General features: G+C 50.2%; 1 protein-coding gene across 8 annotated transcripts; it reads left to right on the top strand.

Annotated features, from left to right (window-relative positions):
- Window positions 1–4,814: 4,814 nt before the first annotated feature.
- On the top strand, window positions 4,815–18,082 carry CES3 (carboxylesterase 3). 8 transcript variants are annotated; one of them, XM_043435732.1, is made up of 13 exons: window positions 4,815–4,975; window positions 6,447–6,651; window positions 6,756–6,894; window positions 7,046–7,179; window positions 7,646–7,799; window positions 7,907–8,011; window positions 8,888–8,989; window positions 9,348–9,485; window positions 14,412–14,492; window positions 15,781–15,928; window positions 16,935–17,084; window positions 17,237–17,315; window positions 17,427–18,082. In XM_043435732.1, exons 1-13 carry the CDS (start codon window positions 4,957–4,959, stop codon window positions 17,620–17,622), a joined length of 1,650 nt encoding a protein of 549 aa, XP_043291667.1. In that variant the 5' UTR covers window positions 4,815–4,956; the 3' UTR covers window positions 17,623–18,082. The 8 variants fall into 8 exon arrangements, with proteins under 8 accessions (XP_043291667.1, XP_043291670.1, XP_043291666.1 ...); XM_043435731.1 differs by lacking the exon at window positions 4,815–4,975 and adding an exon at window positions 5,217–5,372; XM_043435735.1 differs by lacking the exon at window positions 6,447–6,651 and having other exon boundaries at window positions 4,824–4,975.
- Window positions 18,083–19,449: the final 1,367 nt, after the last annotated feature.

Genomic DNA, 19,449 nt, shown 5'->3' with positions numbered 1-19,449 from the left:
AGAATAGCCTTGGGACTGTGGGGTCATCCTGAGTCTGAGCAGAGCCATTGGGAGCAAGTCCACTCAGGAGCAGTCAGTCTCTCTGATCCACTTGGAGAGTCTCTTTAAGTGTCCGGTTGGTTCATTCCACCATCTCAGAACTCTGGGCCTCCTCTTGGTAGATCTGTGCCTTCTTCTTCGACACCCGGTAACCTGCTTCCATCAACAGCTGGAGCAGTGCATTTGTCCCTTTCCAGCATTTTTCCTTGGTCTCAGGCAGCCAGCAGCAGGTCATCCCCCTATTGTAGGAGCTGACATCCATACTCTTCCGGATGGAATGAGTCCAGATCAGAAGCCAAGGCTTCCCCAAAGATGGCTGGGAAGTTTTTAAACCCTTGTGGGAGAGTCCAGATGAGCTGTTGTTTGGTGCTCCCCACTGGATCTTCCCATTCAAAGGCAAATATGGGCTGTGACGCTGGGGCGAGGCATATGCAGAAGAAGGCATCCTTGAGATCTAGGCAAGTGTAAACTTTAGTCCTCGGTGGGAGGAGGCTAAGTAAGGTATAGGGGTTTGGAACAGTGGCGTGTAAAGTCACAGTAGCCTGGTTGACTAGCCTGAGATCTTGTACAGGCCTACAGTCCCGTCCTCCTTCCCTTTTGACTGGCAGGATTGGCGTATTCCAAGCCGACTGGCACTCTACTAGAATGCCTGCTTGTTTCAATCTATTGATGTGGGGCAATATGCCGGTTCAGGCCTCCATCCATAGTGGGTACCGGAGCCCTCTAACCGGCATGGTGCCTGGTTTGAGTTCCATTATCACTGGGGCGTGATGTTTAGCCAGCCTGGGGGGAGGAGGGGTTGTCTTCCACCCAGACCTCAGGGAATAATTGAGTTAGCTCCCTCATGCTCTTCTGGCCCACCCGGTTCTGCCTTCAGAGGCTCATGCAACCTCCACTCATCTTGGGTTGGTATTGAGAGAGAGGGCAAATAAGTCATAGAGTCCGTCCAGAAGGTGGGCCTCTCCTCAGGGGAGAAAGTCACTTGTGCTCCTAGTTTGGAGAGCAAGTCTCTTCCCAACATGGGTACTGGGCACTCAGGAATGTAGAGGAATTCATGAATCCCTTGGTGCCTCCCCCCCCCCATCTGACATTTTCTGGGCTGGCAAAACGATTTAGTCATCTCTTCTCCCGATACCCCAGTTACAGCGGTAGTCTTTGTGGACAGAGGTGCCACAGGTTTTGTTACTACCGACAATTCTGCTCCTGTATCCACCATGAAGTCAATGTTTTGGTCCCCCACTTTTACGGTTACCATGGGCTCTCAGGGACCTGATATCTCTGAGCCCTGGCAGCCCTAGTTAATTTCCAGGTCAGCAAGCCCCACAACTGCAGGAGCTTCCTCTTCCTTCCTTGCCTTAGGGCATTCATCCTTCCAGTGGCCAAAAGCTCGGCACCGGGCACACTGGTTTGGCTGTAATGGGCCCAGGGCCTCCCTTGGGACCGGCTGAAGGACTGTCCTGTCCTTGGGGCAGATGAGGTTTTCTGGAGGGCCCGAGATAGACTTTCCCAGAGCAGCAGCTAGCACTGTAAGTCTCTTGTCTGTTCTCTTTTATTCCCTCCGGCTCTCTGGCAGAGCGCGGTCTCTGCTTAATTCCAACATCTCCCTCCCCCTCTTGTCAGTACTCACCGGGAGAGGCGGGTATAGCTTGGGCGGTTCGGTTGGAGCCGGATTCTGGAAGTGCTGGCCAGAGGCTTCTGTCACCGGGATCGGAGCCTGCCCAAACGGCGGCTCTACGAACTCCGGGAAAGCTGGCTGTTGCAGAAACTTCACCTGGCCCTGGATCGGGCATTAAGGCGGCCTCCGGTCCTGGTGAAGCACTGGGAGGCAGGCGTGTCATTATCCAGCATGCGGGAGGGGTCAGGTCATCCCCGTCCAAATCCTGTAGAATTTCCTTTTTTATCATCAGTCAATTTTTGTGCCATTAATATTTTTCCCTTTCCCTTCTGGATACAGAAACTTGTCCAAGTAGGAGGGTCTCGAGCTAACCCTAGCCATGAGTCAATAGATGGATACTGATCCAGGTGTCCTGGCTCTCCTGTGACTTTAAGTTCACGGTGTTCTCTGGTGGCCATCCTGCTCCCATAGGGGTCCATTCGACCTCACAGAGTATGTGGAGGCAGTTAGGCTTCATCTTCACCCCATAGTCTCCTCCTAATCCCTTCTTTAAATTTTTAATCATGCACTCCAATACAGTTGCCTTAGATTCACTTTCCCCCATCTTGCTTACCTTCTCGGACCTTCTTCTACTTTTCCTTTTCGTTCTGTCTACAAAGTTCTCAGTACCCTATGTACTTCTGATATTTCCACTCAGTGACGCTTAAATTGCCATTCTGCCTCCTTCCTAACTGGGGCGAGAAGAGCCTTACCTGCCAGACCCCAGAGGGAGAAGGGGGATCGGCGTGTCTTCACCTGCCAGTCAGCATAGCTGAACCAGATCACATGGTCCAAGACTGTTTCTCCCTTAAAGTCCATTCTGCCTTGGTGGGCTTGATCAGAAACACAGATGGGTTAAATATCCCATGTCCCAGGCCATCTCCGGAAAAGCCAATTCATACTCACTTCTGTATCCCCCTCCTTCTAGCCTAACAATTCCGAGGGGGTCAAGAATTTCACAGCAGACAGGACACCTCCTGGGGGAGGGCAGAATACGAGCATACAAGGACCAGTTTCCTATTCTAAAAATCCCCTGGCGATCGCTTGGTAATAATATTCCCCGAGACGGCATGGAAACACCTCCTAAATGACCTTCACAAATTTCCTTCCTAAACCCTAGCACGCTTGTCGACCTGTGTACCAAGCAATCGCCGCCTGCCTATTCCAGGCTCCTGTGGGTCCTTGCTCCTTCTAGTCCCTCCCAGGGGGGTGCTCAGGCCCCCTCTTCCACCCTGCTGGGTGGGCTCCTCCTCACCTGAGCGCTCAGGTCCCCTGCTGCCGTCCACTACCTGCTGACGTGAAAGGTCCGGGCGTTGAGAAGCAGAATCCTTCCAGAGGGGCGAGGCGCCTTCCCCCCTCTAGGAGATTCAAGCCACAAAGCCTCGGGGTGGCCTCAAATGACACCTGTCTCCTCAAAGTGAGGAGTTTCCCGGCCCATGCACCAAATGTTATAGCCACGCTTTCCGGGAAACAGACTCACTCAGAAGGACAATGCAGATAGTGGAGTGCAGTTTATTACGCCGGCGGGCCCAAGGCAGAGTCTCCTCTTAGCCAAGGACCCCGACCAGCATTTGTGAAAATCTTTTATACCCCATGTGTACGCGTCCAAACCCACTACCCCAATTCCCTTGAGACTTACATAAACAAAGGAAGGGTAAATACAACTACAATAACCCCATCATTCACGTGTTATGTGTTCAAACAGTCAATAATCAATAAGCCCGCAGTTACATAACAAATAGTTAATAACCGATAAGCCTGTGCTTACATTCTGATAGCTAGTGTCCGGAGGCAGGGGTGATTAGTGTCTGTTTTCTCTTCTTCAAGATTCCCCTGCCCAGAGGGGGGTCTTATCCTTCCATTGTCACTCCCACAGGCGCTAAGCACAGAGTTCAGAGTCCACTGGAGAGGTGGCCGCGCACAGACAGGCCTGAGATGGAGTCCAGGCCCTATGAATTCCTTCTTCACATCCAGAATAGGTAAATCTATGGAGTCAGAGAGCAGATTAATGGTTATCAGCTCATCAGGGGATGGGGGTATTGGCATGGAAGGTGAGGGGCAGGGGCAGGAATGGAGAGGGACTATTCAATGGAAAGGATGTATTGCTGGGGTGATGAAAGAACTTTGTAACTAGAGAGATGGCCCCAAAGCGCAAATACACTAAATACCACTGATCTGTATACTTTATAATGGTTCATTGTAATGTGAATTTGGTGGTGGTTTAGTCGCGAAGTCATGTCCAACTCTTGAGACCCCATAAACTGCAACCCACCAGACTCCCCTGTCCTTGGGATTCTCCAGGCAAGAATAGTGGAGTGGGTTGCCATTTCCTTCTCCAGGGTATCTTCCCAACCCAGGAGCCAAACGTGGGTCTCCTGCCTTGCAGGCAGATTCTTTACCAAATGAGCTACAAGGGAAGACTCGATTTAAAAGGAAAAAAAAAAGGGACTTGCAGGCAGATTCTTTACCAAATGAGCTACAAGGGAAGACTCGATTTAAAAAGAAAAAAAAAGGGACTTCCCTGGTGGTCTAGTGGTTAAGAGTCTGCCTTCCAATGCAGGAGATGAGGGGTTCCATCCCTGGTCGGGAAACTAAGATCCCACATACCTCCAGGGATCTAAGCCTGAGGGCCCCAACTCCTGAGCCAGGAGATCTTGCTTGCACAACAAAGACCTGATGCAGCCAAAAATAAATAAATACTTTTCTTTTTTTAAAGAAAGGGGGCATCAACCCCAGTTCCCTCTACCCTGCGGCAGAGCTCAGGTGCCTCTCCAGCAGGTAGTGTTATAGCCACGCTTTCCGGGAAACAGACTCACTCAGAAGGACAATGCAGATAGTGGAGTGCAGTTTATTACGCCGGCGGGCCCAAGGCAGAGTCTCCTCTTAGCCAAGGACCCCGACCAGCATTTGTGAAAATCTTTTATACCCCATGTGTACGTGTCCAAACCCACTACCCCAATTCCCTTGAGACTTACATAAACAAAGGAAGGGTAAATACAACTACAATAACCCCATCATTCACGTGTTATGTGTTCAAACAGTCAATAATCAATAAGCCCGCAGTTACATAACAAATAGTTAATAACTGATAAGCCTGTGCTTACATTCTGATAGCTAGTGTCCGGAGGCAGGGGTGATTAGTGTCTGTTCTTCAAGATTCCCCTGCCCAGAGCGGGGTCTTATCCTTCCATTGTCAGTAGGACCAGACAGTGGCCCCTACCCCGGTGAGCTGGCTCACTCAGAGCAGGACTGGCACCAGGGTCATGTCCACTACTCCCTCAGGTAGGTGATATGTGTGCCTGGCAGTGAGTGTCCAAAGTGTCCTGGAAGTCTTGGTGTCAGGAGAGCTGCAACTTGAACCCAGGGTTGCAGAGCACCTTCCCTTGCCTAGGGCTGTCATATCACCACGCCTGATGGCAGGGCTGGTCTCCCAGCCCCACCCCCCTCCTCCCCCAACCTGGCTGCTAGACTCCAGTCAGGTGGGGGTGGTCTGCTGAGGCTTTCCCAACAACCGTTTAGAGATTGGCTGTGCCAAAGGGCAGGGACATTGTTCCACCTTCTACCACTTCTGCCCACAGTTGAGTGTGAATAAGAAGCATGGGCACAGTGGTAAGAACCAGGTCTGGGGTCCTGGTCTGGGTGGCCTGTCTGCTCCTGGCATTCTCTGCTACAGCCACTGGTAAGACACACCCTCAGGGCCTGCAGAGGTGGGAGCTTCTGGTTTGGTGGGAGGACTTGGAGGAGGGACAGGGAAGGTGGGCAGCCTGATCAGAGAAGGAGCCCTCTGTTCTGTTCACTTGTTCACCAGAATGCCAAGGGTTGAACATCTTCTCTGGGCAGGGGCAACCATCCGGGTAATGCTACTCCTCTCTTTCTTTGTTATGATAAAATATACAAAACATAAAATTTGCCATTTTAACCATGCTTAAGTGCGATTTGTCATGTTTTTAAGAGTTCCGAGGATTTCATTTAATCAGTAAGACACAGACGTAGAAATGATCATCATGAGAAAGAAAGTTTACTTGCCATTCCCTAGAAACAGGTCCACTCAGGGAAGCAGGGGTCCCTCAGGAAGCAGAGGAAATGAGCAGGGGGTGGGGGAAGGATGTGGATGACAGCTTTCATTGTTGTTCCCTGTGGGAAGGACAGGAGAGACAGGTAGAGCAGGTCTGGGTTAGCTCATTGGAATGGTTTCAGTAGGTTCTGGGGCATGGGGCTGTCCCTACATGTCCGGGACCTGGCCTTGCATTGATTAGGGCAGGTGGTTAGTTGCCAGGAGTACGAGGGTGCCCAGAGGTGGCCAGGAGCATGGCCTCTGGATGGACTGTGAAGGGCACGTCTCAGTGAGTGGTTTACCATCTCTAAGAAATGGCTATTCCTGAGAGGGCAGGGCCAGCAAGCTGGATGTCAAAATATCAGAACAGAAAAAAAAAAAAAAAAGATAAGGTTGTCATGCCGTATTTAGCAGGTGAGAGGGCAAGTGGCCGGCCCAAGCCACCACCCATTGCCCACCTGGCAGGTCTGTGGGTCGCAGGGGGGTTTAGCTTGTTCACTAGGGGGAACTGACTCAACCTGGAGGAGAGGTGGGGAGAGGATTTGAGGGGTAGTCACAAGACCCATTTCACAGGCAGGCTGGGGCAGTTCATCAGAGTGCTCAGAACCCGGCCTGGCAGAGGAGGTGCTCAGAGTAGACTAGTGGGTCCATCTGCCACCCCATGCACACTCACCCACAGCCCCTCTGTCCTGCCCTCAGGGCCGGGGGTCACTCAGCCTGAAGTGGACACAACCCTGGGCCGTGTGCAAGGCCGGCAGGTGGGCGTGAAGGGCACAGACCGTCTTGTGAACGTCTTCTTGGGCATCCCATTCGCCCAGCCGCCCCTGGGGCCCCACCGGTTCTCGGCCCCGCGCCCAGCGAAGCCTTGGGAGGGCGTGCGAGATGCCAGCAGGGCCCACGCCATGTGAGTAGCCCCGCTGAGGTGGGCAGGCAGGCAGGTGGCAGGAGTCCAGCTGCCTGGGCTGGTGGGGCTGACCCACTGGCCCTCGGTCTCCTCCTCCGCCACAGGTGTCCACAGGATCTGGAGAGAATGAACAACAGCAGATTTACGCTGGACGGAAAGCACCAGACCTTCCCCATTTCGGAGGACTGCCTGATCCTCAACATCTACAGCCCGGCTGAGGCCCCCTCGGGGGCAGGAAGGCCAGTGAGCTGCCCAGAGGGCCCGGTCCACCCAGCCAGCGCGGCCAGGCCTGATCCCTCCCCACCCCCGCTCCGAAAGCACTCCAGGAGTCCCCAGAATGCCCTGAGCCAGTCAGTGGGCAGTCGGGATCACTGACCCACGGCCATCTCTGCAGGTCATGGTGTGGTTCCACGGGGGCTCTCTCGTGACGGGCACCGCCACCTCCCACGATGGGTCCGCCCTGGCCGCCTACGGGGACGTGGTCGTGGTCACAGTCCAGCACCGCCTGGGCTTCCTTGGCTTTTTCAGGTGAGGCAGCACGCCTGGCGGAGGGCAGTGACTGCACAGGGTGAGGGTCTGGAGCTCGAAGCGAGACCGGGTCCCAGGCAAGCAGGGTGCTGGGCAGAGCGCAGTCAGCTGAGGCTCCACCCCCTTGGGGGAGGGGCTCAGCCAAAGCCTGGGTTTGACAGTGGGACTTGGACCTTTGAGCACAATACTTTGGCTCCTGGTCTGTGGGTCAACAGAGTCTGTAGGGTCAAGGAACAACACATTCCAGAAGCCGCTGGAGAGCCAGAGCTGGCGGGTTGCCCAGTCAGGCCCACCCACCCCACATACTGGGCATCTGACTACTGGGCATCGCTCATAGCCAGGCCAGATTGAGGAGCAAGGGAAGGTGGGGCATCCCAGGGGCTGATTCAGAGCAAAACTTCAGAGGCTGAGGAAAATCTGTCAGGGGATCCAGCCGGCCCTAACCACTGCCCCACTCAACCGCCAGCACTGGGGACAAGCATGCTCCTGGCAACTGGGCATTCCTCGACGTCGTGGCTGCTCTGCGCTGGGTGCAGGGGAATATCACCCCCTTTGGGGGTGACTTCAACTCTGTCACCATCTTTGGTGAATCCACTGGGGCCTCTGTCGTCTCTGCCCTGGTGAGTCACCCCAGGGAGGGAACCAGCAATGGTGTCTCCTGTGGTCCCAGACCTCTCAGATCTTCTGCCCTCCTCTGACAGCCATCTGTCCCCGACACTGCCCCCAGGTCCTGTCCCCACTGGCTGCCGGGCTGTTCCATAGAGCTATAGCACAGAGTGGAATCATCACCCTACCGGGGTTTCTGGATCCTGACCCCTGGCTCCTGGCTCAGGTCTGCATTTCTTTCACTCTCTCACCCCATGTACACCTGCCCTATGCTTGCTCTTGGCGGAGGTGTTACCACTAGCCAGCTCCTTGCTGGCAGAGAGGGACACACTAGGCTGAAGGAAGCACACAACTAGTGAGAACTCAGGGAAAACCGCCTGAGTTCCCAGGGTGTGGCATGGTCCCGGAAGCCATCCCTCCAGCCTCACGGGCTACCTGACCCTGCTCCAGCCTCAGCACCAACCATGGTCCCCTCCCTGCCAGAGCAGCGCACACATGACTCCCTCCCCACCTAAACCCTCTCTCCTTTCCTTGCATGCCTGCATACTAAATCACTTCAGTTGTGTCCAACCCTTTGCGACCCTGTGGACTGTAGCCTGCCAGGCTCCTCTGTCCATGGGAGTCTCCAGGCAAGAATACTGGAGTGGGTTGCCATACCCTCCTCCAGGGGATCTTCCCAGACTTAGCGATCGAACCCACATCTCTTACATCTCCTGCACTGGCAGACAAGCTCTTTACAACTAGCATTACCTCCTTCCCTTACTCCACCGAACTTTTTTGAGCCCACTGACTCTGGGACTAGAGTTAATTAGATAATGACACTGTTCTCACAGGGGTAGAGGGGACCCAGACACACACACACACAGATAATGACAGTAATGACGTGATGGGGGACACATGGGGTGCCTGGGGACCACCCAAGCTGGTGGGCAAGGAAGGCTTATCTGAGTTGGTGGTAGATCTCTGGCCAGTGTCAAGGTCCTGTCTCTTACATCATTGCCCCAGTTCTCCTACAAATTCGTCCTCTCTCTGTGGGAGGCAGAGGGCTGGCAGTGGGCACTGATGGGCAAGAGGGAGTCAAGACACTTTTGTCTGTCCCCAGACCCTCGCAGACTCCTTGGCCTGCAACTCTGACTCCTCGGCTGGGATGGTGCAGTGCCTTCGGCAGAAGACAAGTGAGGAGATAATCCTTGCCTACAAGTCTGTATGCTCACTTCTTGGGGAACAGCAGTGGGCAGTGACACAGAGGGGATTCTGTCCAGAGCCTGCAGGAGTAGAGGGGCAATCAGTAGTGTGGGGTGAGGCAGCTACCCGGGAGGCTAAGGGTCTGGGGGCATGAAGAGGGGGGGTCACCCCAGTCCTGAGGGTCTTCTAGCAAAGAAGACGGCTTAGAAGCATCACAGGCCTGGTCTCCTGACTCCCTCCAGTCTTCTCGCCTTGGTGATCTCATCCCCTCTCTTCTCCTTAAGGCTCAGCCACCCAGGCAGACAGCCGAGGGATCTCTAGGGTTCCATCTGTTGAGGGCCTGACTGGGAGGCTCTCTGCCTTGTTTTCTCCTGCAGAGAAAAATAGCTTTGTACAACATCGATGGTACCTTCTTTCCCAAGAGCCCTGAGGAGCTCCTGAGGGAGAGGCAGTTCCACTCTGTGCCCTTCCTCTTCGGAGTCAACAACCACGAGTTTGGCTGGCTCATCCCCAGGGTGAGTGTACCCTTCAAGGCCCTCCCTGCCCCGACATCATCTCCATGTGCTGTGAGTTCAGACCCTTCTGTCTCATAGGTGAGAAAGCAGAAGCTGACCCAGTTTCATTTTCTCAAAGCAAATATTTCCTTCTTAGGGACCACATTTTTTTACTTTCTAGGCAGTACTGATCCATGGCATATTCCTGCCTTGGTGTCTGGCTTATGAATCAGGCTCTATGAGACTAGTTTGTGTGACTCTGTACCTGAGGGGCCAACCACCCGAGATTCCCAGGTTTCTGACAGTGTCAAGTCGCTGGGAGACATCATGGCCCACATGCCTTCCAGTCCTTTTCAGCTGCACAGAATACCCCACACAGAGTGTCACCATCATACCTTCCTTCTAAGCATCTTCTCATATTTCATTCTCACTCTTTCGCCCATCTTCACAATTAATGAATTTAATGCCTGCAAAATCTTCCACAAAGAAAGGGTCGTCTCATAATTTTCCTTCATGTCATTGCTTTGGCAGCTTCTCATTTTAATCACTGAAGCTAATATTGCAGTTAACGTCTTCATGTCCACAGCTTTTGTCCTCTGACTTATTTCCTTGTATTTAATCCCCAGGGGCACATTTGGGTGCTTGTTAGATGAAAGCCTTAAGTAATGTTGATACTCATTGAAGTTTGTAGGAGTTTACAGTCCAGGTGTGTGTGTGTGTGTGTGTGATAGCAGAAGAGTGTTAAGGGGAAACAGTACCCTGACTCTGGTAGGCAGCCTTGCCCCCACACTTGCAACTTTGAGTTGTGAGTGTTAACAGTGAAAGGGAGCTGACTTGGCTGGCTCCCAAGACACGGGCAAACCTGTCTGGTGTGGAACGCTGTGCCCAGGACTTTGTGGCTAAAGATATTTCTCAGAGTTGGTGACTCAGAGGGCTGCTCACCCCATCACTAGTACAGGCGTTCCCTCCATTCTCTATAGCCATGGAAAGTAATCCGTATGCCTAATGGAAACCTCTCCACTTCTTACATGTTGCTATTGGTACAGCACTTTCTGAAATTACTCCACTGATTCAAACTGCCACCAGCATTGTCTACAGGTTTTTTGTTTGGTTTTGTTTCATTTTGTTTGACTGCTGTGAGACTTGCGGGATCTTAGTTCCCCGACTAGGAATCAAACCCATGCCCCTTGCAGTGGAAGCACAGAGTCCTAATCACTTGACCACCAGTGAAGTCCCTGGAGTCTACAGGCTTTCTTGCAAACTTACCAGCATTTGCAGAGCACAGTTTTTTAAATGTCAACTTTTTAAAAATATAATTTACATAGCATAAAAGTTACCTCTTTGAAGTGTACAATTCAGTGGTTCTTAGTATGCTCACAAAGCTGTGCAGCCATCACCATATCTTATTCCAGAACATTTGCTTCACCATCACGCAGAAAGAAGCCCATACCCATTTAGCTGTCACTTCCCATCCCTCCCCATGCCCCCTACCCTAGCACTTGGCAACCATGAATCTACTTTCTGTCTCTGATCTACTTTCTGTCAAATCTATGGATTTGCCTCTTCTGGACATTTCATATAGTAGAATCGTACAATATGTGGGGTTTTGTGTCTGACTTCTTTCACCTAATATAATGTTTTTAAGGGCCATCTATGTTGTAGTGGATATCAGTACTTCCCTCTTTTTTTATGGCTGAATAGTTCAGTGTATGGATATACCATATTTGTTTATCCATTCATCAGTTGACAGACAGTTGGGTTGCTTCCACCTTTTTGGTTCTTATGGATTCCCCTAATGTAAACGTTTGTGTACCAGTTTTTGTGCAAACATATGCCTTAATTGCTCTTGGTTATATACTCAGGGATGGAAGTAAGTCTATGCTCAATCATTTCAGGAACTGCTGAACTATTTTCCAAAGTAGCTGCACCAGTTTATATTTCCACCAGCAGTGTATAAGGATTTCAATTACTCCACATCCTTGCCAATGCTTGTTAATATCTTTTGTTTTGATTGTAGTCATCCCAGTGGGTGTGAAGTGGTATCTCATTGTGGTTTTGAGTTGCACTTCCCTAGTGACTAAAATGGTGAACATCTTTTCATGTGCTTATCGGCCATTTTAATATTTTCTTTGGAGAACTGTCTTCTGTTTTGTCCATTTTAAAATTGAATTATTTGTCTTTTTATTGTTGAGTTGTAAAATTTTTCATATATTCCAGATAGACATCCCTTATCAGATATATGATTTTCAAATATTTTTCCCATTCTGTAGATTGTATTTTCACATTGTTGACAGTATCCTTTGCAACACAATTAAAAAAAAAAATTGATGAAGTTTATCTGTTCTTTTGTTGCTTGCCCTTTTTTTTTGTCATACCTAAGAAATGATTGCTAAATCCAAGGTCATAAAGATTTCTCTCTATGATTACTTCTCAGAATTTTATAGTTTTAGCTGTTATATTTAGGTCTAGATTCATTTCAAGTTAATTTTTGTATATGGTGTGAGCTAAGGGCTCTTTGGCATGTGGTATCTTCTTGTCCCTGCGTGATCTGTTGAAAAAAACTATTCTCTTCTTATTGAACTGTCTTGGTGCCCTTATTGAAAATCAGTTGGTCATGAATGAGTCTATTTCTGGACTTTGAATTCTACTCCATTAATTTTTCCTTATGCCACTGCCATAGTATCCTGACTACAGCAGTATTATAGTAAGTGTTAAAATTGGGAAGTATGAATTCCTCAACTCTGTTCTTCTTTTTCAAGATTGCTATATTATTTTATCAGAGTTGCCATAACAAAAAACCACAATATGAGTGGCTTAAACAATGGACATTAAGTGTTTCACAGTTCTGGAGGCTACAAGTCTGAAATCAAGATGTGAGCAAGGTTGGTTCCTTCTGAGTGTTGTGAGAGAGAATCCATGCCTCTTTTAACTTTTCCTTTGGCCTCATGTATTCTTTGGCTTATAGATGGCTTTCTCTCTCTGGCTTCGTGTTGCTTTCCCTCTGACCCGTCTATCCCCTTTTACAAGGACTCCAGACATTCTAGACAGTGCTCTGTGCTCAGTCGCGTCTGACTCTTTGTGACCCCATAGAGCCCGCCAGGCTCCTCTGTCCATGGGATTTCCCAGGAAAGAGTACTGGAATAGGTTGCCATTTCCTTCTCCAGGGGATTTTTCTTACTCAGGGATTGAACATGTGTCTCTTGTGTCTCCTGCATTGCAGGCAGATTCTTTACCCACTGAGCCATCAGGGAAGCTGATACTAGACTAGAGCCCACCCTAATGATTACCTCTGTAATCATCAGAATTTGACTAATGGCCTCATCTTTACATAAGATCACATTCTGAGGTACTGGAGATTATGACTCCACATATTTTTATGTGGAGACACAATCAGTCCATGATAATTGTTTAGCTATTCTGAGTCCCTTGCATTCCCATGTGAATTGTGGTCAGCTTGTCCATTCCTGAAAAGAAAAAAAAGCAACTGAGATTCTGATTGGGATCACACTGAATCTCTAGTTCAATCCAGGAAGTATTGTCATTTTAACAATATTAAGTCTTACAATCCATGAACATGGAACATCTTCACATTTAGTTAAGTCTTCTTTAATTTCTCTCAATTATGTCTTCTAGTTTTTAATGTACAGTCTTGTACTTCTCTTATTAAATTTATTCCTAAGTATTTTATTCTTTTCAATGCTATTGTAAATGGAATTGTCTTCTTCATGTCACCTTCAGATTGTTCACTGGTAGTGTACAGGAGCAATTGGTATATTGATCTTGTAGAACAACTGTTAAAGAAGTTTTGCTACTTTAGCTTCCATGGCCTTTAGTTTAGTACCTTAATTCCTAGTGAAGATTAACATCTCCCCTTGGGTATACACTTTTTGTGTTTATTTATCTGTGAATTTTTTGTTCCTGCTGCTACAAAGATTAGCCGAGTCTAGGAGCCATGAAAATAACTTTAATAACTTTGACCTTTCTATCCTGCTTACTCTGTCAGGGCCTTTGTACATTAACCCATTCCTCACAACAATCCCATGAGGCAAGATATTGTCACTCCTTTTACAGATTAAGAGGGGCTTCCCTCATAGCTCAGTATTCTTGGGCTTCCCTTGTGGCTCAGCTGGTAAAGAATTCGCCTGAAATGCGGGACACCTGGGTTCAATCCCTGGGTTGGGAAGATCCCCTAGAGAAGGGAAATGTTACCCAGTCCTGTATTCTGGCCTGGAGAATTCCATGGACTTAAACAGTCCACGGGGTCGCAGAGAGTCAGACATGACTGAGTGACTGTTACTCACTTACAGATTAAGAAACTGTGACACAGAGAGTTTAAGTAACTGGTTCATGTTATGCACCTAGTAAGTAGCGGAGCTGGGATTTGAACCAGAGACCGAGCTTTTAAAACTGTAACATGCAAAGCCAACATTTTAAAAACTATTTATTTATTTTATTTTTATTATTAATTTGGCTGTGTCAGGCCTTAGTTGCACCATGGGAATTCTTAGTTGCAGCATGTGGGTTTCCTGACCAGGGATCGAACCCAGGCCCCCTGCCTGGGAAGTACAGAGTCTTAGTCACCAGAGCACCAGAGAAGATCCTAAAGTCAACATTTAATTTTAAAGACATTTGAACTTTCTTTGTAACCCCTGCTACAGGACCTGGGGGTCTTGATAGTATTCTATGAAAATATTGAACAAATTCCGAGACTGCTGTTAACCACTTGCTTGTTGTATTTGGTGCTTTTCCCTCCCTCCTAAATTAGAAGTTTATTTTTAGGGAGGTCTTCAGGCTAGTGGGTTTGGCCACACTCGGCTCTATAATGAGCTCATGGTCCCATGGCTGTGAACACTGGCCTGCTCCAAGCTGGGCGCTGGCTGGGAAGGTGAGGGTGAGGGGCATGGGCCGTGATGAGGCTGTACTGAGAGGGCCTTGGTGTCTGCATAGGGCTGGGGTTTACTGGAGAAGATGGATCAACTGAGCCTGGAGGACATGCTGGCCATCCTGAGGCCCTTCTTGACCAATATGGTGAGAAAAAGGCAGGAACGGGTAGTCCAGTGGGGCTGAACCTAACACAGTCTCTACCCTCTACCCTCCAACACCCAGCTCCCTACCTGCCACCAAGCCTGGGGGGCAACTGTCGGATTTTAGTTCTGCCTAGGAATTCCCTGGGACATGACACAACATGGTTCTCAAAGGTAGATCACCACCACATCATTTTCATCACAGACTACCCGTAATGAGCACACACACTCTCTGCCAGGACCTGTGCTGTGCTGAGCACCGGGACAGGCATTCAAATCCTCCAATCCTCGTTACAACTTTGTGAAGCAGGGACTTTCATTATCCTCATGTTACAGATGAGGAAACTGAGGCTCAAGGCCTCGAGGTGGGTAAAGGGCAGAGGCAGAGCTTGTGCCAGTCATCTGATCTCAGAGCTTAAGATGGCACAGTCAGACCTGGAACCAGGTGGTGTGTGCGTGCTAAGTCGCTCAGTCGTGTCCGACTCTGTGCAACCCTATGGACTATAGTCTGCCGGGCTCCTCTGTCCCTGGGATTCTCCAGGCAAGAATACTGGAGTGGGTGCCATGCCCTCTTCCAGGGGATCTTCCTGACCCAGGGATCGAATTCGCGTCTCTTAAGTCTCCTGAATTGGCGGGCAGGTTCTTTGCCACTAGCACCTCCTGGGATGCCTGAAGCCAGGTGGACCTGGGGTCAAATCCTGATCCTGGCTTCTTGTCCACAATTAACCTTCCACTTCTTCACTCGTAAATAAGAATGCTAGTTCCCACCCATGTGAGCTGTTTAAGAAAGATACTGGATGCTGTATTGGAAGAGTCTCCCAGGGAACTGGTATCCAGGAGGTGCTCAATCGATGTACATTTCCTTCGAGACTCCCTAGATCCCTCCTCACTCACACAATCACATCGCTGCTCTCTAGAGCTGTGGGGAAGTCCCATGATTCATTCTTCCACTAACTTCCTAGTTAACTTCAACTGAGTGCCTGCTCTAGGCCAGAACTCTGTGATTCACAGAGGCTGCCAAACCACTTTACAGGGAGGAACTGACTTTCAGAGAGGTTCAGCAACCTGTCTGAGGTCACACAGCCAATCAGTCACTATGATTGCAGAGCTAGCAGTTAACGCCAGATTTGACCTCTTCCCACCCAGACATCATCTAGAACCCCCAAGGAAGGCAGGTGGCTAGCCTCCTGGCACATGAGTCCTGGGACACGAAAAAGGCCAGACAGGAGGATGCAGGACTTCTTGGAAGGGTCTGCCATGGCTGTGGGATCTGACAAGGCCTCTCACCCCAGGATGTGCCCACTGAGGTGATGTCCACCATCATAAAGGAATACCTAGGCAGCAGCTCAGATGGACAAGCCAAGCGAGAAGCCTTCCAGGAATTGCTAAGTGACGGTTTCATAACCTTACCCATGTTGCAATTTGCGAGACACCTCCAAGGTAAGCCTATCACTGCCTAAGCTGTCCCACCCTTCCCACTTGAGCCCAGGACCTGAGCTCTCACGGGGAACATGGCCTCAGCTCCACTGCTTCTCCCACTCACCACTTCCTCTCTGAGACACAGTATCACAACAGTAAGAGGTGACTCTGGCAGACACTCTGCAGAGGAGAAAACCAAGGCACGGAGAGGTGCGGTGACCTGTCAGAGGTCGCCCAGCAGGGCTTCTCACCAGTTCTCTGGGACTCAGTTGACTCATGAGTGATTTTTTCTGCTTTCAGCCTTCCTCCTGGGAGAAAAGTCTTGCTTCCTCCAAGCTTCATGGCTCTGCAGTCCCCAACCTTTTTGGCTCCAGGGACTGTTTTCACAGAAGACAATTTTTCCATAGACAAGGAGTGAGAGGGGGATGGTTTCAGGATGACTCAAGCACATTACATTTATTGTACACTTTATTTCTATTTATTATGACATCAGCTCCACCTCAAATCATCAGGCATTCAATCCTGGAGACTGCAGACCCCTGTTGTGGCTAAACCCTAACATAGTCCTAAACAGTTCTGGGTTCCTGTCTTTGTGACCCCTTGGGCAGACACATAACCCTTCTGTGCCTCGTTTTCTCATTTCTAAAATGGCTATAGTAGGGGCTCCCTGATGGAGCCTAAGATTCCAGGCTCCCAATGCTGAGGACCTGGGTTCAACCCCTGGTCGGGGGGAACTAATGATCCTACATGCCACAACAAAATTCGGTGCAGCCAAATAAATAAAAATTTAAAGAAATAAAATGGCAATCATAATGCATAATGATCTAATCCATAGGTTATTATGAGGATGAACTGAACGATGACTGGTGCTGAACATCTAGCAAGTACTCAGTAAAGGCTTGCTGTTCATCATTTTGTCATCATCATTATTATCACTGGTATTGGTGTTACCGTGAGCCTGGCTTAGCAAAGATAGTGCCTGATCAGGCTGTGGGTGACCATCTCTCATGCAGCCCTCTCTCCACAGATTCTGGGGTCTCAATCTTTTTCTATGAGTTCCAGCATCGACCCAGTTCTTTTGCAAAGATCAAGCCAGCCTGGGTGCGGGCTGATCATGCGGCTGAGTTGACCTTCATGTTCGGCGGTCCTTTCCTCACGGATGAGAGCTCCATGTTGGGTGAGAATGGACAGACCAGTAATCCTTAGGTTTCTGGCTCCACCAGGGGAGGAGCGGGGCTTGCAGGAACAGAGGTCTCAGGTCAGCATAAGGGACCCTGGAGTCTCCTTCAGGACCCACCTGACCCTGATCCAAGTCTGTCCTTCCCACAGCCTTTCCAGAAGCCACGGAGGAGGAGCAGCAACTGAGCCTCACCATGATGGCCCAGTGGACCAACTTTGCCTGGACAGGGTGAGTAAGCAAAAAGGCCTGCCTGGCTTTGGGCCTAGGACTACTTAGAGCTGCCTGCCTGGGAGCAATACAGGAGGCCTTGGTCTTCATTCATTCATTCCTCCCACCCAGGGACCCCAATGGCAAGGGGCTGCCTCTTTGGCCCCCATTCAACCATGCGGAGGAATACCTGGAAATCAGCCTGGTGCCACGGGTCAACCAGAAGCCAAGGGAGGCCCGAATGCAGTTCTGGGCAGAGATACTTCCCACCAAGTTTGGGCAGTGGCAGCATAAGCAGAAGGGCAGGAAGGCCCAGGAGGAACTCTGAGGCAGGCCCTGGGCCTTCTGGGCTGGAGCTCAGCCCTAGGGGTGGCCACATCCCAGGCGGGCAGCCTCCTCCTCTCCCTTCTGTGCTATGTGCTAAATCACTTCAGCTGTGTCTGACGCTTTTGCAACCCCCATGGACAGTAGCCCGCCAGGCTCCTCTGTCCCTGGGATTGTCCAGGCAAGAATACTGGAGCGTGTTGCCATGCCTTCCTCCAGGGGATCTTCCTGACCCAAGGATCAAACCTGGGTCTCTTACATCTCCTGCATGAGGAGGCAGGTTCTTTACCTCTAGTGCCATCTAGGAAGCCCTCTCTCACTGCTAAGAGACTTTAACCCAAACCAGGCTGATGGGCAGTCATATCTCTTAAAGCAGGGGTCCCCAACCTCTGGGATCTAATGCCTGATGATCTGAGGTGGGGCTGATGTCATAATAATAGAAATAAAGTGCACAATAAATGTAATACACTTGACTCATCCTGAAACTGTTCCCCCCTCCCCAGTCGATGGAAAAATTGTCTTCTACAAAACCAGTCCCTGGTGCTGAAAATGTCAGAGACTGCTTGCTGCATTAAAACATCAGCCCCTCTGTGACTCCTGTGAAATGTCACCTGCTTCTCATCTAGGGGGATTTTGCCCAAACTTCTCCCTCTTCCCACTTGCTCCATGGAAAGTTCCAGCTCATACCTCAAGCTCCCCAGAGGATCCTCCTCCGGAAAGTCTTCCCTGCCTTCTCTGGACCTGGCCCGAGCTCTGTCTATGACAGTGTATCCCACTCTAGGCTAGCACCGTTGGTGTCAGTGTTCCTCTTCCCCTCTCAGAAGCTCTCTGAGAGTGGAAATCAGCCTGACCCCACTCTGCATCTCCCATACCAGGATCAGGCAGGACCTGGGGTCAAAGGATGCTTGCTGAGTGAGAGACTGAGAAAGTATGAGGATGGGGACTGTTGCATGTGAACCCAGGCCCTTTAGGCACCAAAGCTCTGCTTAGTTCTGGACAAATGTTGTCCTCTCTGATCAGAAGGGTGGGTGGACTCTCGTGGCAGAGACCTGGATTTAGAGAGGGTGGGTCCTGAGGCCTCAGGGGATCCAGCTGACAACGATCTCAGAGGCCTCTGACTGGGGCTGGGGGAGGTCCCTTTGTCCATGCTGCCCAGTCTTGGCCCTTGCCAAGACAGAGCAGAGTCCAGCAGGGCCAGGGTCTTGACCCTTGGACGTGAGATGCAAGCTTCCCAGCCCTAGTACCTCACCCACTTATGGCCTGCCTGGGCTCTTTCTTCTCCCTCCAGCTGGGGAGACTGACTTCTGGGGCTGCACAGTTCTCGGGGCACCACCAGGACGCAGGAGAACAGGGTGGGGGTGGGTGTCTGGACTAGTGCATCAGTCAGGCTGCTGTCAGAGAGAGAAGACCAGGTCTGCCCTCTCAGGCGACGACAGGTGAAAAGCAGCCAGAGGTTTTTGAGTGGGGCACACATTTCTTTCTTTTGTTTGTTTTTGAGGATCAATATATCCTTCCCTTGAGACATCTGGATTTTAATACAAACACAATGACTTCCCCTCTGCCCACTATCTCATCCCACCAACTCTGGTCCCATATACACCCTTCGTCAGTCAGACTAAGTTCCTGGCTGCTGCTGATTGAATGAAAACTACTTGCAGTTGAGACCAATTCTGTTTTGTGCATGCATGCTAAGTTGTTTTAATCATGTCCAACTCTTTGCAACCCCATGGACTGTAGCTCTCCACGCTCCTTTGTCCATGGGGTTCTCCAGGCAAGAATATTGGAGTGGGTTGCCATGCCCTCCTCCAGAGGATCTTCCTGACGCAGGGAT

This window comes from Cervus canadensis, chromosome 18 (genome assembly GCF_019320065.1).
Source record: "Cervus canadensis isolate Bull #8, Minnesota chromosome 18, ASM1932006v1, whole genome shotgun sequence".
Taxonomy (NCBI): domain Eukaryota; kingdom Metazoa; phylum Chordata; class Mammalia; order Artiodactyla; family Cervidae; genus Cervus; species Cervus canadensis.
Note: the sequence above shows the minus strand (reverse complement) of the source record. Positions and strands in the feature narration are given on the sequence as shown.